This window comes from Trachurus japonicus, chromosome 18 (genome assembly GCF_045865225.1).
Source record: "Trachurus japonicus isolate A0001 chromosome 18, Traja_1.0".
Classification (NCBI taxonomy): domain Eukaryota; kingdom Metazoa; phylum Chordata; class Actinopteri; order Carangiformes; family Carangidae; genus Trachurus; species Trachurus japonicus.
In genome coordinates this window covers 8,636,416-8,654,317 of record NC_140924.1, presented here as the reverse complement: position 1 = coordinate 8,654,317, position 17,902 = coordinate 8,636,416, and the positions used below count along the sequence as shown (strand labels likewise).

The window sequence follows — 17,902 nt, the reverse complement described above, 5'->3', positions numbered from 1 at the left end:
TTAGCAGCCCCCGCCCTCGTCATGGATCTATTGGTCCTCGTCCCTACGTCACCACATTCACGCGCATCCCTTGGCTGCACACACAGAGAGGACCGCCCCTTTATGCCGTTCTCTCTCCTCATTGGATAAAAACTGTAGGATACGAGAAAAGTTTTCTCCTCGGCTCAGAGCAGAGCAGAGTGACTGACAGACCCGTGTTTCAGACCAAACACTCTATAGAAGTGATTGCTGTCGGAAGACATAACTATTTAAGACTTATATTAACACAAACATTCCTCTTACTTCTGCTTTAAAGGGTCAAAGGTCGATGGTCGAACGTTACAGACACGTGCAACTTTTTGTGAAGTTGTTTCGGTCGACGTTTGTTTACATTCCTCTTTTCTCCACCTGAGCCCACCAGTCTCACCTCCTTCCCTCCTCCTCCTTTCCTTCTTTCCTTCTTTCCTTCTTTCCTTCCCTCCCCTTCCCTCCCCCACTCTCTCTCTCTCTCTCCTTTGTCTATTTGTTCAGCCATTAGCAGCTGAGTACTTTTTAATGAGCTTCTTTGATGAACGTCTCTCGTTAGCTCGTTAGAAGGAGGGAAGGAGGGATGGAGGAGGAAGCATCTCTCCTTCACTTCCTCTTTCCTTTCTTTACCTTTTTTTTTTTACCTTTTCATTTATTTTGTTCCAGTTTCATTTCATTTTCCTTTCCTTTCCTTCTCTATCCTTCCTCTCCTCCCCCTCTCTAACCGTTCCCAGTCGTCTGTATTAAACACGTCCTCTCTCTCTCTCTCTCTCTCTCTCTCTCTCTCTCTCTCTCTCGGATCTACCTGTGTGTTTCCTCTGTCTTACCTTTCCTTCTCTATCCTTCCTTACCTTTCCTTCTCTATCCTTCCTTACCTTTCCTTCTCTATCCTTCCTTACCTTTCCTTCTCTGTTTCCTTTCTTTTCCTTCTCTATCCTTCCTTACCTTTCCTTCTCTATCCTTCCTTACCTTTCCTTCTCTATCCTTCCTTACCTTTCCTTCTCTATCCTTCCTTACCTTTCCTTCTCTATCCTTCCTTACCTTTCCTTCTCTATCCTTCCTTACCTTTCCTTCTCTGTCTTTCCTTCCCTTCCCTTCTCTATCCATCCTTACCTGTCCTTCCTTACCTTTCCTTCTCTGTTTTTCCTTTCCTTCTCTGTTTCCTTTCTTTTCCTTCTCTATCCTTCCTTCCCTTTCCTTCTCTGTCTTTCCTTTCCTTCCCTTCCCTTCTCTATCCTTCCTTTCCTTCACTCTCGTCTCGTCTCGTCTCTTCTCCTCTCCTCCCCTCTCCCGCTCTCTAATCGTTCCCAGTCGTCTGTATTGAACTCGTCCTCCCTCCCTCCTTCCATCCCTCCCTCCCTCCCTCTCTCTGATCTACCTGTGTGTTTCCCTCTGTCACTCTCTCCAGGTTCAGGACATGTAAATAGAATTAACCCATTTCACGCTCAATCTCACCCCATGATAATTGACCCCTGGGGTTGTGTGTCTGTGTGTGTGTGTGTGTGTGTGTGTGTGTGTGTGTTCAGGGTTCAGAGGGCAGCGTCGTATTGGAGGATATCCGGCCGGTCATGTAGGTGTGTGTGTGTGTGTGTGTTTTCTCCCAACATATGTGCTGGCATGTGTTTGCCGTGTGTGTAATTTGATTTCCTTTGAGGTGAACCGAGCTCCAGACGACGACGCTGCGTTCACTTGCTCTCCGCCACGGTGGGATTTTTCTGCTTCTGCTTCTGCGGCTGCTGCTGTCGGGAGCTTTGTTATAGACCGAATCGCCTTGTTGTTTACATTCTACTTCCGGGTAGAAAACCAGCACGTAATTTGAATGAGATCAATAGTAACGAACGAGAGTTTAGCTATATATATCATATTTTTCACGCCCTATCACCGTTTAGACAAATCTGAAATGATTGAAGAAACATTACTATTTCTGTGTGTTTTGTGTTGCTATGTGTTGGATTTATTCAGTTTGGGGGAATCACGGTGTCTAGAAAGCATCAGTGGCTGCAGCTGACAGGGACAGCTAACGGTAGCTAAGCTAATGGCGGTAGCTAAGCTGACATCAGGACGTCAGCTGTTAAAACCCTCCCGTTGTGGGACACGACATGAAACTACTCCAGTTAGCTCAGTCATGTTGGAACTCAGATATCCGCTGGAGAAAATATTTTTTCATGGAGCGTTTATTGAGTCACTGAGTTATTAAAGGGATAGTTCAACATTTTGGCAAATTGGCCCATTGCCATAATCGCTATAGTCATAGCAGTAGGTTCATTACCTTTATTTGTCGGTGTAAGCTGTTTTTAGAACGGAGGAGCGGAGCGTCAGGCTGCTCAGAGCTACGCTACGGAGGCTAAAGGAATTTCTTGGTTTCCCTCATCAAACTCATCAAATACAAAATCCCAAAACTCCAAAACGCTTTCGTGGACAAGTTGTGACCTGCACAACCACCACGCTATGAGATAATAATGGAACGTTACGAAACGGAGCCGTTTTCGAGGTAAATACAGGGTAAATACAGAGTCTGCTTGCTGAAAAACTGTCCCTGAACGCAACGCGCATCAGCGGTTTTGCATGAATTTACCTCTAAAACAGCTCCGTCTCGTAACATTCCTTTATTATCTCATAGCGTGGTGATTGTGCAGCTCACAACTTGTCCACGACAGCCTTTTGGAGTTGTTGGGTTGTGTATTTGATGAGTTTGATGAGGAAAACCAAGAAATTCCCTTAGCCTCCATAGCATAGCCCTGAGCAGCCTGCCGCACCGCTCCGCCGTTCTAAAAATAGCTTACACCGACAATTAAAGGTAACGAACCTACTGCTATGACTACAGCGATTATGGCAATGGGCCAATTTGCCAAAATGTTGAACTATCCCTTTAAAGTTATAAACAGGTAGCTAACCGTTAGCCCAGCTAATCTATGATAACCATGACTAATTACAAAAATGTGCACACGTAAATAGTGTTGTTTGTCCAATCATTGGTTTTATAGACTTTACAAACATCAGATTAGTCTAAACGGCGATATAGTGACATGAAAAATTAGATATATATAGTGAAACTCTCGTCCGTCACTATTGTTCGAATGCTGGTTTTCTACCCGGAAGTAGTTGTAAACAACAAGGAGATTCGTCCTATATCCACCTTTTTCCGAACGTCAAAAACGTAAGCCTGTTTTGCCGGTTTTGCTCTTCCGGTGGAATTTTATGTTTACGTTTCCATGGTTTCGGTAGTCGCGGTAAATGCATGGATTTCTTTTTTTTTTTTTTTTTTTTTCAATGAAAATCTGTAAAACGCATGGATATTCAAACCAGCTTTTTATGGGGCTAGAACAGCAGGGTATCTGCGGGGTCTTGAAAAGTATTAAAAGGTGATAAATCAATTTGGGGGAAAATTAAGACCCTTAAAAAGTATTAAAAAGTCTTTTCACGCCTTTATAAAGTCTTAAATTTTTAAGGTATTTTTTCAGAATTAGCTGTCCAAGATTTTGAGTCCTAAAACACATTGTAAAAGTGTGTGAATTTATTCATTTTATTAAAAAACAAAGAAAAACACGGTACATAAAAAAAGAAAAGAAGATTATTGTTTTTGTTTTTTGAGAGTGGAGCAATGTTTTTTTTTATAAACTTTGCCTTTGATTTATTATCCCAGCCTATTTTGAATTCTGTTGCATCATAGTGGTCTATAGTCTTTATCACAAGCTAAAACTGTTACGTTAAAAGTGTCACTGATGTAAATGGTTACAGCTTGAAGCGGCGGTGAGGTATTGAAAAATATTGAGAAGGTCTTGAAAAAGTCTTAAAAAGGTTTTAGAATTAACTTCAAGATTCCTGTATTTACCCTGAACAGTGTCATAATGAATAAATGCATTGAAAATGTATTTGTGTTTTGAGTCACATCCCCAAATACATTTGTGAATCTTTTTTGCGCATTTATGAATTTCTGTGTGCAATTTATTCATTATGAGACTGTTCTAGCCCCATAGCTTTGAACAGTGGATATCACACAAATTGACATCTGTGTTAAAAGCCAGCGTTAATAGATCCATGCGTTTACCGCAACTATGACAACGACTGAAAACCATGGAAACGTAAACGTACAGTTCCACCAAACCGGCAAAACCAGAAGCCGGTTTTGACCATAGATAACGTTCGGAAACTTGTGGATAAAGATAAGATTAATTTTCTGAACCTCCGAGGACGAAAATCGGCCTCGAGTTGAGTCAAAGTACGTCGGGGCATTAAGAAATTAACTTAATTAGACAGTTTGTTAATGAAAGACGAGAGTTTTTCAAAATAAAATGTCTCTCTTTTTTATAAAACCTGGACACGTTCGTTCCAGGAAACTGTGTGGGAGTCTGATCACAGAAATATAAAATATGTTTTACAGCTCGTTTTTTTCTGTTCATCGCTCATTTTCTTCATTTCTTTGCGTTAGCCGCTGGTTTCCAGGGAAACCATGCAGACAGACGGACAGAGAGTTGTTACAGTATATATGTGCGAACATGGTGCTTTTATTTTGGTGATAAATTCAGGTAAAGGCTCAGCAGCGTTGGAGCGCTTTGTTTCTCTTTCATCCTCACACGTTCATTAATAAAGTTTATTCAATTAAGTAATAATAATTAACCCCTTCAGAACCGGCACTTCCTGGTTTTATTTTGTTTTCCCGCTTCATTCATAAAAAATCTTTAAAAAAAATTACACATGATTCAGTAAAAAATAATATATTTTTTTTCTTCTCCTCCACTCCTCTCCTTTTCTCCTCCAGTACTTCTCTCCTTCTCTCCTTTTCTCCTCCACTGCTGCTTTTCTCCGCTCCCTCACTCCTTCTCTCCTCCACTCTTTATTTCCCTCACTCCTTCCCACTTCCACTCCATCACTTCATCTCTCCTCCACTCCTTCCCTCCTCCATTCCTTCTTTCCTTCGCTCCCCCATTCCTTTACTCTCCTCATTCTTTCCTTCTCTCCTTTTCTCCTCCACTCCGTCTTTCCTCCGCTCCCTCACTTCTCACTCCTTCTCTCCTCCACTCTTTCTTTCCTTCACTCCTCCACTCCTTCACTTCTCCATCCCTTCTTTCCTTCACTCCTCCACTCCTTTACTCCTCTCCTTCTTTCCTTTTCTCCTCCACTCCTTCCCTCCTCCACGTCTTCTCTCCTTTCCTTCTCTTCCCTTCTCTCCTCCACTCCTTTCCCCCTTCTCTCATTCTTTCCTTCACTCATTTTCTCCTCCACTCCTTCTTTCCTTCTTTCCTCCACTCCTTCTCTCCTCCTCTCCTTCTTTCTTTCTCTCCTTCTCTCCTCCACTCCTTCTCTCCTTATTTCCTTCCCTCCTTCCCTCCTCCACTTGTTCTCTCTTTCTTTCCTCCTTTTCTTCTCTCCTCCACTCCTTCTCTCCTTATTTCCTTCCCTCCTTCCCTCCTCCACTTGTTCTCACTTTCTTTCCTCCTTTCTTTCTCTCCTTCTTTCCTTCTCTCCTCCACTCCTTCCCTCCTCCACGTCTTCTCTCCTTTCCTTCACTTCTTCCATCTTCCACCCCTTCTATCCCACTTCCCTTCAGCCCTTCTTCTCTTCCCTTCTCTCCTCCACTCCTTTCCCCCTTCTCTCATTCTTTCCTTCACTCATTTTCTCCTCCACTGGTTCTCTCTTTCTTTCCTCCACTCCTTCTTTCCTTCTTTCCTCCACTCCTTCTCTCCTCCTCTCCTTCTTTCTTTCTCTCCTTCTCTCCTCCACTCCTTCTCTCCTTATTTCCTTCCCTCCTCCACTTGTTCTCTCTTTCTTTCCTCCTTTTCTTCTCTCCTCCACTCCTTCTCTCCTTATTTCCTTCCCTCCTCCACTTGTTCTCACTTTCTTTCCTCCTTTCTTTCTCTCCTTCTTTCCTTCTCTCCTCCATTCCTTCATCCTTCTTCCCTTCACTCCTTCCCTCCTCCACTTGTTCTCACTTTCTTTCCTCCTTTCTTTCTCTCCTTCTTTCCTTCTCTCCTCCATTCCTTCTCTCCTTCTTCCCTTCACTCCTTCCCTCCTCCACTTGTTCTCACTTTCTTTCCTCCTTTCTTTCTCTCCTTCTTTCCTTCTCTCCTCCATTCCTTCATCCTTCTTCCCTTCACTCCTTCCCTCCTCCACTTGTTCTCACTTTCTTTCCTCCTTTCTTTCTCTCCTTCTTTCCTTCTCTCCTCCATTCCTTCTCTCCTTCTTCCCTTCACTCCTTCCCTCCTCCACTTGTTCTCACTTTCTTTCCTCCTTTCCCTCCCTCCTTTTTCCTCCTTTCCTTCTCTCTTTTTTCTCTCCTCTGTCCCATGTTTCATCTCTTTGCTTCACTCTGTTGGAATGCAGACGTCCAGGTCAAGATGGAGGCCGAGTCGCTGACATCACACACACACACGCACACACACACACCTACACACACACACACACACACACACACACACACACACACACACACACACACACACACACACACACACACACACCATCTAATCCATCAAAGCCGCACAAACACATGTTTTGGTTTCTGTATTAATGCGTCGTCATGTGCTTCCTCATCCGCTGCTTTTGTTCTTATTGTGCTCCTTCATCATCCTGACTGCACCTGAACGCAGCACGCACACACACACACACACACACACACACACACACACACACACACACACACACACACTTCATTAACGCTCACCCCGTCTGTGTGTGTCTGTGTGTGTGTGTTTTCCTCATGCACATATAAAAACATTTGTGATAAAGTGCAATCAATCACACTCTGATTACCTCTTTGTGTGTCTGTGTTCTAGGGTTCAACCAGAGTTTGTCCCTTCACAGCCACCGTACAGTAGACTCAAAATGACATGATTCTCTCTCTCTTTCTCTCCTCCCCATCCCTCCTTCACTCCCTCTTTCCTTCTCTCCTCCTCCACTCCTTCATTCCTTCTATCCTTCTCTCCTCCACTACTTCTTTCGTTCTCTACTTATTTCCTTCTCTCCTTCTTTCTTCACTCCTTCTCAACTTTTCTCTTCAACTCCTCTTCACTTCTCTCCTTCACTCCTTATCTCCCTTTCTCCTCCACTCCTCCTTTCCTTCTCTCATTCTTTCCTTCTCTCATTCTCTCCTCCACACCTTTCCTTCTCTCCTCCTTTCTTTCTCTCCTCCACACCTTCTCTCCTCCTCTCCTCCACAACTTCTCTCCTCTCATCCTCTCCTTCTTTCCTTCTTTCCTTCTGTCCTCCACTCCTTCTCTCCTCAACTTGTTCTTTCCTCCACTCCTTCTTCTTTCCTTCTCTCCTTCTTTCCTTCACTCTTTCTCTCCTTTTCTCCTTCACTCCTTTCGTTCTCTCCTTCTCTCCTCCTCTCCTTCTTTCCTTCTCTCCTCCACTATTTCCTTCCTTCACTCCTTCCCATCTCCACTTTATCACTTTGTCTCTCCTTCGCTCTTTCCCTCCTCCACTCCTTCTCTCCTTATTTCCTTCCTTTCCTCCATTCCTTCGCTCCTCCACACCTTTACTCCTCTCATGCTTTCCTTCTGTCCTTTTCTCCTCCACACCTTCTTTCCTTCCCTCCTTCCCTCTTCCACTCCTCCACACTTTCTCTCCTTCAAGATTACCTCTTTGTGTGTCTGTGTGTGTGTTTTAGTGTGTTTGTGCGTTTCATTGCAGCTTCCTGTGTGTGTGTGTGTGTGTGTGTGTGTGTGTGTCTGTGTGTGTGTGTGTGTGTCTGTATGTCTGTGTGTGTGTGTGTGTGTGTGTGTGTCTGTGTGTGTGTCTGTGTGTGTGTGTGTGTGTGTCTGTGTGTGTGTCTGTGTGTGTGTGTGTGTGTGTGTGTGTGTGTGTGTCTGTGTGTGTGTCTGTGTGTGTGTCTGTGTGTGTGTCTGTGTGTGTGTGTGTGTGTCTGTGTGTGTGTCTGTGTGTGTGTGTGTGTGTGTGTGTGTGTGTGTCTGTGTGTGTGTGTCTGTGTGTGTGTGTGTGTGTCTGTGTGTGTGTGTGTGTGTGTGTGTGTGTTCCTCATCACACCTGTGTTGTATAAAGACTCATGTTGTGTAGACTGTGTTTTAGGGTTCAACCAGAGTTTGTCCCTTCACAGCCACCGTACAGTAGACTCAAAATGACATGATTCTCTCTCTCTTTCTCTCCTCCCCAATCCCTCCTTCACTCCCTCTTTCCTTCTCTCCTTCTTTCCTTCTTTCCTTCACTCCTTATCTCCTTTTCCCCTCCACTCCTTCTTTCCTCCTCACCTCCACTCTTTCTCTCCTCCTCCCCTTCTCCACTCCTGTCTTCCACACCTTCTCTCTCCTTCTCTCCTCCACACCTTCTCTCCCCCTCTCCTTCTTTCCTTCTCTCCTCTACACCTCCTCTCCTCCACACCTTCTCTCCTCCTTTCTTTCTCTCCTCCACACCTTCTCTCCCCCATCCTTCTTTCCTTCTCTCCTCCTTTCTTTCTCTCCTCCTCTCCTTCCTTCCTCCACTCCTTCTCTCCTTTACTCCTTCTCTCCTCCACTCCTCCACACCTTCTCTCATTTTCTCCTCCACTCCTTCTTTCCTTCTATCCTCCACTCCTCCTCTCCTTCTTTCCTTCTCTCCTCCTCTCCTCCTCTCCTCCACTCCTTCTCTCTTCCTCTCTTCCTCTCCTCCTCTCCTTCTCTCCTTCTCTCCTTCTCTCTTCCTCCTGGGCTGTAAACGAGGTGTTGTGTTCGGTCACTGGTCCTGAGTTTCTGAGTCTTTTCTGTTGTCGTCATTTGCTCAGTTGATCTTGTCCTGGTTTTCTCTGTCGCAATTTTGTGATTGAGTTTGATAGAGTTTTGTGACAAAGGACGGACTGTTAATAAAATCTCTCTTCCTCTCCTCCACACCTTCTCTCCTTTTCTCCTCCACTCCTTCTTTCCTTCTCTCCTAATATCCTTCACTCTTTGTCTCCTCCTCTCCTCCAAACCTTTCCTTCTCTCCTCCTTTCCTCCTCTCCTCCTCCCCTCCCTCTTTCTTTCCTTCACTCCTTTTCTACTTTTCTCCTCCACTCCTTCTCTCCTCCTTTCCTCCTCTCCTCCTCCCCTCCCTCTTTCTTTCCTTCACTCCTTTTCTACTTTTCTCCTCCACTCCTTCTCTCCTCCTTTCCTCCTCTCCTCCTCCCCTCCCTCTTTCTTTCCTTCACTCCTTTTCTACTTTTCTCCTCCACTCCTTCTCTCCTCCTTTCCTCCTCTCCTTCACACCTTCTCCTCTCCTTCTCTCCTTTTCTCCCCCACTCCTCCACACCTTCTCTCATTTTCTCCTCCACTCCTTCTCTCCTTTACTCCTTCTCTCCTCCACTCCTCCACACCTTCTCTCATTTTCTCCTCCACTCCTTCTATCCTCCTCTCCTCCTCTCCTCCTCTCCTCCTCTCCTCTCCTGGGCTGTAAACGAGGTGTTGTGTTTGGTCACTGGTCCTGAGTTTCTGAGTCTTTTCTGTTGTCGTCATTTGCTCAGTTGATCTTGTCCTGGTTTTCCCTGTCGCAATTTTGTGATTGAGTTTGATAGAGTTTTGTGACAAAGGACGGACTGTTAATAAAAGTTTGGTTTTAAAAATCAAAAAATCTCTCTTCCTCTCCTCCACACCTTCTCTCCTCCTCTCTTCCCTACCGCCCCCCCCCCCCCCCAGGGTAAGGTGGCCCAGACGGCCTGCATGTCGGCCTGTAAACACATCTCCACGTCGCTGCTGCAGCTGCTTCTGGACCCGGAGCTCCGGCAGGTTTCACTCGGAGCGCTGACGCAGCTCAACGCCGACGTCAGGGAGTGTGAAGGTAACAACACATACACTCCTCTTTCACTATCACTCCATCACCACACACACTCCTCTTTCACTATCACTCCATCATCCCTCCTCCTTCATCCCTTCTTCAGCATCCCTTCTTCACTCCATCATCACACCTCCTTCATCCCTTCTTCTTTATACCTTTGTCTTCATCCCTCCTCCTTACGTCCTTCTTCACTCCCTCATCGTCCCTTCTTCTCCATCCCTCCTTCTTCATTCATTCTTCTTCATCCCTTCTTCTTTATACCTTCGTCTTTATCCCTCCTCCTTATGTCCTTCTTTACTCCCTCATTGCCCCTTCTTCTCCATCCCTCCTCCTTCATCCCTTCTTCATCACCACACCTCCTTCATCCCTCGTTCTTCATCCGTTCTTCTTCATTCCTCCTCCATACTTCCTTCTTCACTCCATCATCACACCTCCTTCATCACTCCATCATCACACCTCCTTCATCCCTTCTTCTTTTTACCTTCTTCTCCATCCCTCCTTCTTTTGTCCTTCTTTACTCTCCCATCATCCCTTCTTCTCCACTGCTCCTTCTTCATTCGTTCTCCATCATTCCTCCTTCACTCCTTCATCCCTCCATTGTCATTTCTCCTCCATACTTTCTTCTTCACTCCTTCTTCATCCCTCCTCCGTTCTTCATCCCTCCTTCATCTTTCCTTCTCCATCATTCCTCCATCACTCCCTCTTCACTCCTTCATCCCTCCTCTTTCATCCCTCCTTCTTCATCCCTCCTCCATACCTCCTTCTTCATCCCTCCTCATCACTCCATTTTTCATCCTTTCCTTCTCCATCATTCCTTTATCCCTCCTTCATCACTCATTCCTCTATCATTCCTTCATCCCTCCTCCATATTTCCTTTTTCCTCATCTTCATCCCTTCTTTATCACTCCATCTTCCTCACCATTCCTCCATTCTTCATCCTTCCTTCATCCCTCCTTCTTCACTCCTTTCTCTATCCCTCTTCTTTCTTTCTTTCTTTCTTTCTTTCTTTCTTTCTTTCTTTCTTTCTTTCTTTCTTTCTTTCTTTCTTTCTTTCCCAACATCAATCCCTGTTTGTGTGTTTCTCTCCCCCTCCCTCCCTCCCTCCCTCCCTCCCTCCCTCTCTCCCTCCCTCCCTCACACACACACGCAGGTCAAAGGTCGTCACTTTAAGAAACTCTTTGTGTGTAGTTACTGTCTGAGGTCACAGGAGGCGCTGTGGTGCAGGGAGTCCACCTCTCTCTCTCCATCCTTTCATCCTCTCCTCCTTTTCTTCTTCCCTCTCCCTCCCTCCGCTCTGCGTCTTGAAAAGAGTGAGAGAAATGAAAGAGTGCAAGGCTCTCAGACGTGCGTGTGTGTGTGTGACTTAATGTGCGCCGACATGCGTGCAGGTTCGGAGGTTACAGAGTTACTGGGATCAGATGGAGAGAGAGAGGGGGAGGAAGAGGAGTGAAGTGAAGATACAGTCGATGAAAGGATGAAACAGAGGAGGAGAAGAAGGAGTGAGATGATGAGGAGAAAGAAAAAGAAACGAGAAAGTGCAAAAAAAGTGGTGGAGAAAGAGGGATTGGAAGATGAAGGAATGAAGAGAGAAAGAGTAATAGGAACAGGATGAAAAAAGTTGGAATGAAAAATGCAAAAAAAAGAATGAGGGATAGAGAAAGAAGGAATATTTGACAGAGGAGGAGGATAAATGAGAGAAGAGCGATGGGTTCATGAAAAAAAGGAAGAAAAAAGAACATTGAGTATGAAAGAGGAAGAAGGGAAGGAAGGAAGGAGAGGAATAAACAAATGAATGGGGAATGTGGAAAAAAGGATGGAAGGAGAAGAAACACGAGAAAGATGAAAAAGGAGAATGAAGACGTGAGAGATGAAAAATGAAGCGAAGGAGAAGAAACACTCTCAGTGTCGGGCGGAGGCGGAGAGATTAGGTAAAAAAAAAGAGAGAGAGAGAGATGGAGAAGAAAGGGTTGAAAGAGGGGAGAGTGACAGGAGGGCAGACAGAATGGGATTAAATGAAAGGAGGTGTGAAATTAAAAAAAGGAGTGGAAGGAGAAAGAAAGGGCAGAATACACGGATGAGAGGAGGGATTAAATGAAAATTAATGGCGAGTTTGAAAAGGAGGAGGAAGTGAGGGAGAGGGGGAGAGAAAGAGGGATTAGAGATTAAATAGACGGAGGAATGTCAGGATGAAAAGAGAGGGAGGGGCGGAAGAAATGAGAACGAGCATAGAGGGGAAAATGTGAGAAAAAGAAAGTGGAAGAAAGAAAGAGAGAGAAAAGTGAACGAAGAAGGAGGAGAGAAGGCGAGAAAAAAGACTTGGAATTTAAAAAAGAGGAAAGAAATAATGAAACGAGGAAGGGGAAGTAAAATTGAGAGAAATGGAGGAAAAACTAAGAGAAAAATTAGAAGAAAATGTGTCAAAAGACAAAAAAAGTGGTTGAAAAAAAGACGACAAATCTCCGAGGCATTAAAAAAGATGACAGGATGCTTTTATTTTGAAAAGCCCTGACTCACTGAAATCAGGACAAAGAAGCAGAAGGAGGAGGAAAGAAAAGGGGAATGTGATGAAAGGGAAAGAAGACGAAAAGAAAATAGAGAGTTTTTTTTTTTCTTGTCAAAAAAGTGGCGGAAAAACAGTGAAGAGTTTCCCTCCCGCTCTTATTTTGAAAAGTCCGGACTCGCTGAAATCAGCTGTGAACGGGACGAAGGAGCAGAAGGAGGAAAGAAAATGAAAAAGTGATAGAAGAAAAGAAAATAGAAAGATTTTTTGTGTGTGTCAAAAAATTGACGGAAAAACAGTGGAGACTTTCCCTCCCGCTCTTATTTTGAAAAGTCCGGACTCGCTGAAATCAGCTGTGAACGGGACGAAGGAGCAGAAGGAGGAAAGAAAAGGAAAAGGTGATAAAAGAAAAAGAAGAAAAGAAAACAGAAAGATTTTTTGTGTGTGTCAAAAAATTGACGGAGAAACAGCGACGATTTTTCCTCCCGCTCTTATTTTGAAAAGTCCAGACTCGCTGAAATCAGCTGTGAGTGGGACGAAGGAGCAGAAGGAGGAAAGAAAAGGAAAAAGTGATAAAAGAAAAAGAAGAAAATAAAACAGAAAGATTTTTTGCGTGTGTCAAAAAATTGACGGAAAAACAGTGAAGAGTTTCCCTCCTGCTCTTATTTTGAAAAGTCCTGACTCGCTGAAATCAGCTGTGAACGGGACGAAGGAGCAGAAGGAGGAGGAAAGAAAAGGAAAAAGTGATAAAAGAAAAAGAAGAAAAGAAAATAGAAAGATTTTTGTGTGTGTGTGTCAAAAAATTGGCGGAAAAACAGTGAAGAGTTTCCCTCTTGCTCTTATTTTGAAAAGTCCGGACTCACTGAAATCAGCTTTGAACGGGACAAACGAGCAGAAGGAGGAAAGAAAATGAAAAAGTGATAAAAGAAAAAGAAGAAAAGAAAACAGAAAGATTTTTTGTGTGTGTCAAAAAATTGACGGAAGAACAGTGAAGAGTTTCCCTCCCGCTCTTATTTTGAAAAGTCCGGACTCGCTGAAATCAGCTGTGAACGGGACGAAGGAGCAGAAGGAGGAAAGAAAAGGAAAAAGTGATAAAAGAAAAAGAAGAAAAGAAAACAGAAAGATTTTTTGTGTGTGTCAAAAAATTGACGGAAAAACAGCGAAGAGTTTCCCTCCCGCTCTTATTTTGAAAAGCCCTGACTCAGTCCATCAGGTGATGACGATGATGTGACAGGTGCATCCTTCGTGCTCAAACTAACATATCCCAAGATTCATAGCGTGTCGTTAAGACTCAGATGTGACGATACAAAAAAGAAAAGGAAAAAAAAAGTGAGGTGGGATGGTTCACCTGTCGTCACTGTTGCTAGGCGACGGAGGAAGCGAAACAGGAAGTGAAGGTAAAGACAGAGCAGGGAAAGTTAAAGTTAAAGCATGAGAGCTGTGTGTGTGTGTGTGTGTGCATGTGTAAGTGTGTGTCGTGGGGGTCACTGAAGATGGCAGGCGTGTAATCAGTGCTGTGTGTGTGTGTGTGTGTGTGTTGGTGTGTGTCTGTTAGTGTGCGTTTGTGTGTGTGTGTGTGTGTTGTGAGGTGAAAGAGATTAGCTACAGGCTCTCTCCCTCTCTCTCTCTCTCTTGCACTCGTCTTTTCTCTCGTTCCCTCGCTCCAGAATACCAGTCGGCTTGTTTACGGGGGCCGACTGACGCCAAGACCCCGGCTCACACTCCGTACGACCCCGACACACACACACACACACACACACACACACACACAGACACACACTTATTCACAAACACACACAAATTCACACAAACACTAATAGGGAAACCTTCACTTATCTACACACTCACTCACTCTCGCTTATTCACACTCACACATAACACACACCCTCTTTTCCTTTTTCAACAAAACCCAGCGACATGACTCTAACACCCTGCCCCCCCTCCCCTCCTCCCCCCTCCCTCCCCCTCCTCCCCCACTCCTCCCTCTCCCTCTCCTCCCCTCCCCATGCTGTCATTTGTCTGCCAATCTATCCCGATGCAAAGCAAAGCAAAGCAAAGCAAATCCCAACCAGGTCTTTTATTATTCAGTTTTTTCACTCACTCTCTCTCTCTTTTTCTCTCCTCCCTCCCTCTCCCTCCCTCTCCTCCTCCTCCTCTCTTCCCTCTCTCTCCGGGGGGGGACTGGGGGGGGGCGGGTTTGTATTTTCCCACAGGTTTTGCCAGAGCCGGCCCGGTCGCAGGCTTCCAGGGTGACACGTTGCTTCTGGCCTTCAGTGACTTGAGACAAGTAGGTCTTTGTCTCCCTCGTGGTCCTCTCTCCTTCCTTTTCTCTTTCTCTGTTTTCTGTTTTTTTTTTCTCGCTCCGCTATCTTTTCTCTTCCTCCTCCTCCTCCTCCTCCTCCTCCTCCTCCCCTCTCGTCCTTTTCATCCTTCCTCCCATCCTCCTCCTCAACCTCGTCTTCCTCCTTCATTTTGCGTTTCTGATTTTTGTTTCCTCTCATCTTCGTTTCTCTTCTTCCATCCCTCCTTTATTTTATTTTATTTTTTATTTTTTAAATCATTAATAATGTTTTCCGTTAACCGTTAACCTGTTCTTTTTCCGCCGTCACATTCTTCTCTAAATGTCCGTTAAAAAACTTCACAGAGATTGTTTTGAAATTGACAAAAAAAACTAAGAAATAAACTATAAAACTATAAAATAAAACAAATTAATAAAACTTTTCATAAACTTTGAAGAAGTGATGATGAAGTTTCTAAACCGCAAAACAGAAAGTCTTGACGCACAGTTTGAGACGGATTAAATCAAACTGTGGAGAAAGTGTTGAAGCTTTATTTTAGTTTTTAGTGAAGATGGAAGATCAGGAATGTCACAGGAAAATGTATTTAATTTCATATTTACATAAAACATCAAACTGAATTTGCAAAAAAAAAAGGAATAATACGCAAGTGAATTAACCCATGAATGAATATGAAAGATAAAAAATGTTGTAATAACTACACACTCTGAATTATTATTAAACATTATTAAATACGTTTAGCATTAATTTACATGTTTTATTTCATGCAATTTAGTCTGTAATTTATAAACACAGTTACAAATGTTTAATTCTGGATGAATGATAATTAATGTGGAAAGAACAAAAATACAAGGTTTAAATAAAACTGGAGAGTATTGATCATGAATTACACTTTTGGATTCCAGGTTTATGATATTCATTCATTCATTCTTGATTTATTCCATTCATGGTTTACATACTTGCACATATTTACATAATGTACACATTGTCACCATAAATGAAAAGGAGCAGGATGAAGAAAAACTTAGTAGTAGTACCTGCCCCTTTCTATTGTTATAATGGCATTTGCTTACTATCAACACCAATATTATACTCTATTTATTGTCATTAGTATCAGTGTAGGAAGAACACTGTGTTAATATTGTGTGGTAATTATAAAGATTTACTAAAACACAAAAAAATATCATCAAATATTGATCATTTATAAACGTATTTATTAATTCATGAATAAATAATTTCCAGCTGCTTTTACTTTTTTATCTTGTTGCAAACCTGTCACTCAAAGAGGCCACGCCCCTTCAACCATACATCATAACTTTAAGCATTAGTTAAGCATGAATAAATACTGAGTTCTTCATTTATAACACATGAATACTCATTAGTTTGTAGTTTATAAATACAGTTACTCATCATTGATAAACACTAACTGCGTTTATAAACTACATACTAATGAATATCCATGTGTTAGAAAACAAACAGGTGTGATCTATAACCGATCAATCAATTATCTATAGAGACTCAGAGCTGATGTTTATTCCAACATGTTGAGACTCTAGTGGTTCCTCTTCCTGGACGTCCAAGCGTTGTTTAGGTTATTTAAAGGGATAGTTCAACATTTTTGGCAAATTGGCCCACTGCCATGAATAAAACGTCGTGTTATTATCTCATAGCGTGGTGAATGTGCAGGTCACAACTTGTCCACCAGAGCGTTGCGGAGTTGTTGGATTGTGTATTTGATGAGTTTGATGAGGGAAATCCCATAATGAGCCTCCGTAGCGTAGCTCTGAGCAGCTCACGGCTCTGCTCCGCCGTTCTAAAAACAGCTTGCACCGACAATTAAAGGTAACGAACCTACTACTGCTATGACTATAGGGATTATTATGGCGATGGGCCAATTTGCCACAAATGTTGAACTATCCCTTTAACAACAAGTGTGTGTGTGTGTGTGCCTGTCTCTGTGTGTGTGTGTGAGGCGGGTCGTCGTTGTCGTTGTCGTTGTCGTGGCGCCTCAGGACCGCCGGTCGGACGCGGCCCGGTTCCCCTCCGGGTCCTCGGACCTGATGTTGAGAGCAGGAAGCGGCTCGATCGGGTCCTGGGAAAAAAAAACACACAACAAAAAACTGGACGACTCCGCTGAGAACCCAGGATGTTGGGCGGAGTGTGTGTGTCTGTCTGTGTGTGTCTGTGTGTGTGTGTCTGTGTTGTGTCGTTGTCGTGTTTCGACTTTGCGAAAAAAGCGTCTTGGCAGCTGTGTGCGTGCGTGCGTGTAAAAAGTGCGTGCGAGTGCAAAAACTTGTGTTTGCCGTCGACGTTTTTTCCGAGCGTATTCTTTAGTGTTTGTGCGTCTGTGTGTGTGTTTGTGTGTTTGTGTGTGTGTGTGTTTGTGTGTCTGTCATCGTTGTTGAATGTGTGAAGAAGCTGTGTGTGTCTGTGTGTGTGTGTGTGTGTGTGTGTGTGTGTGTCTGTCATCTTTGTGAATGTGTGAAACGGGGCGAAGAGCCCGAACTCAAAGTTTTGTGTGTGGCTTTCTGGCCGCCCTGTGTATGCGTGTATGTGTGCGTTTGTGTGTCTGTGTGTGTGTGTGTGTGTGCGTTTTGTAATCATTGCTGTGAAAACGAAAGAAAAGTGTGTGTGTGTGTGTTAAGCTGAGTGAAGAGTGTGTGTGTGTGTGCGTAGTTTGTGTCATCGCAGTGAATGTGTGAAACAGGGCGGAGAGAGTCAAAGTTTGTGTGTTCGTCCGTTCGTCTTTGATGTGTGTGTGTGTGTGTGTTTGTCGTTGTTGTTGTGTGTGTGTGTGTGTGTGTGTGTGTGTGTGTGTGTCTGTGTGTGTGTGTGTGTGTGTGTGTGTGTGTGTGTGACAGCGGATGACGGATGGGCCGGCAGGACGGAGCGGAGGACGATGAATGAGGTGACAGACAGAGACGGATAGCCCTTTATCCCTCCGTCACAATCCCTCTTTCTCTCTCCCTCTCTTCTCTTTCTCCGCCTGTCGGGATGATGCAGTGCCTCTTGTTCTCTGGGAGGAGGAGGAGGAGGAGGAGGAGGAGGAAGAGAGGGAGGAGGAGGAAGAGAGGGAGGAGGAGGAGGAGGAGGGGGGAGAAGATGGGGAGAAGGAGAAAAGAAGATGGAGAAAAAAATTGCATTCATCCAGCATTGATGTGTTTACTTCTTATCCTCCATCTTCTTTTTCCTCCTCTTCCTCCTCCTCTTCATCCTCCTCCTCCTCTTCTTCCTCCTCTTTCTCCTTCTTCTTCCTCCTCTTCCTTCTACATCTTCTTTTTTCCCCTCCTCTTCCTCCTCCTCCTTCTTCTTCATTTTCCTCCTCTTCCTCCTCCTCCTCCTTCTTTTTCCTCCTCCT

At 44.1% G+C, this 17,902-nt stretch overlaps 1 protein-coding gene across 3 annotated transcripts in view; it reads left to right on the top strand.

Moving 5' to 3' along the window:
* exoc6b (exocyst complex component 6B) overlaps positions 1 to 17,902 on the top strand; it is a 168,801-nt gene that overhangs the window by 106,625 nt on the left and 44,274 nt on the right. For all 3 annotated transcript variants that reach the window (XM_085759053.1, XM_085759054.1, XM_085759052.1), the window contains 2 exons: positions 9,609 to 9,750; positions 14,461 to 14,534. In XM_085759053.1, the coding sequence (XP_085615179.1) occupies positions 9,609 to 9,750; positions 14,461 to 14,534 (216 nt within the window). The remainder of the gene's footprint in view (positions 1 to 9,608; positions 9,751 to 14,460; positions 14,535 to 17,902) is intronic.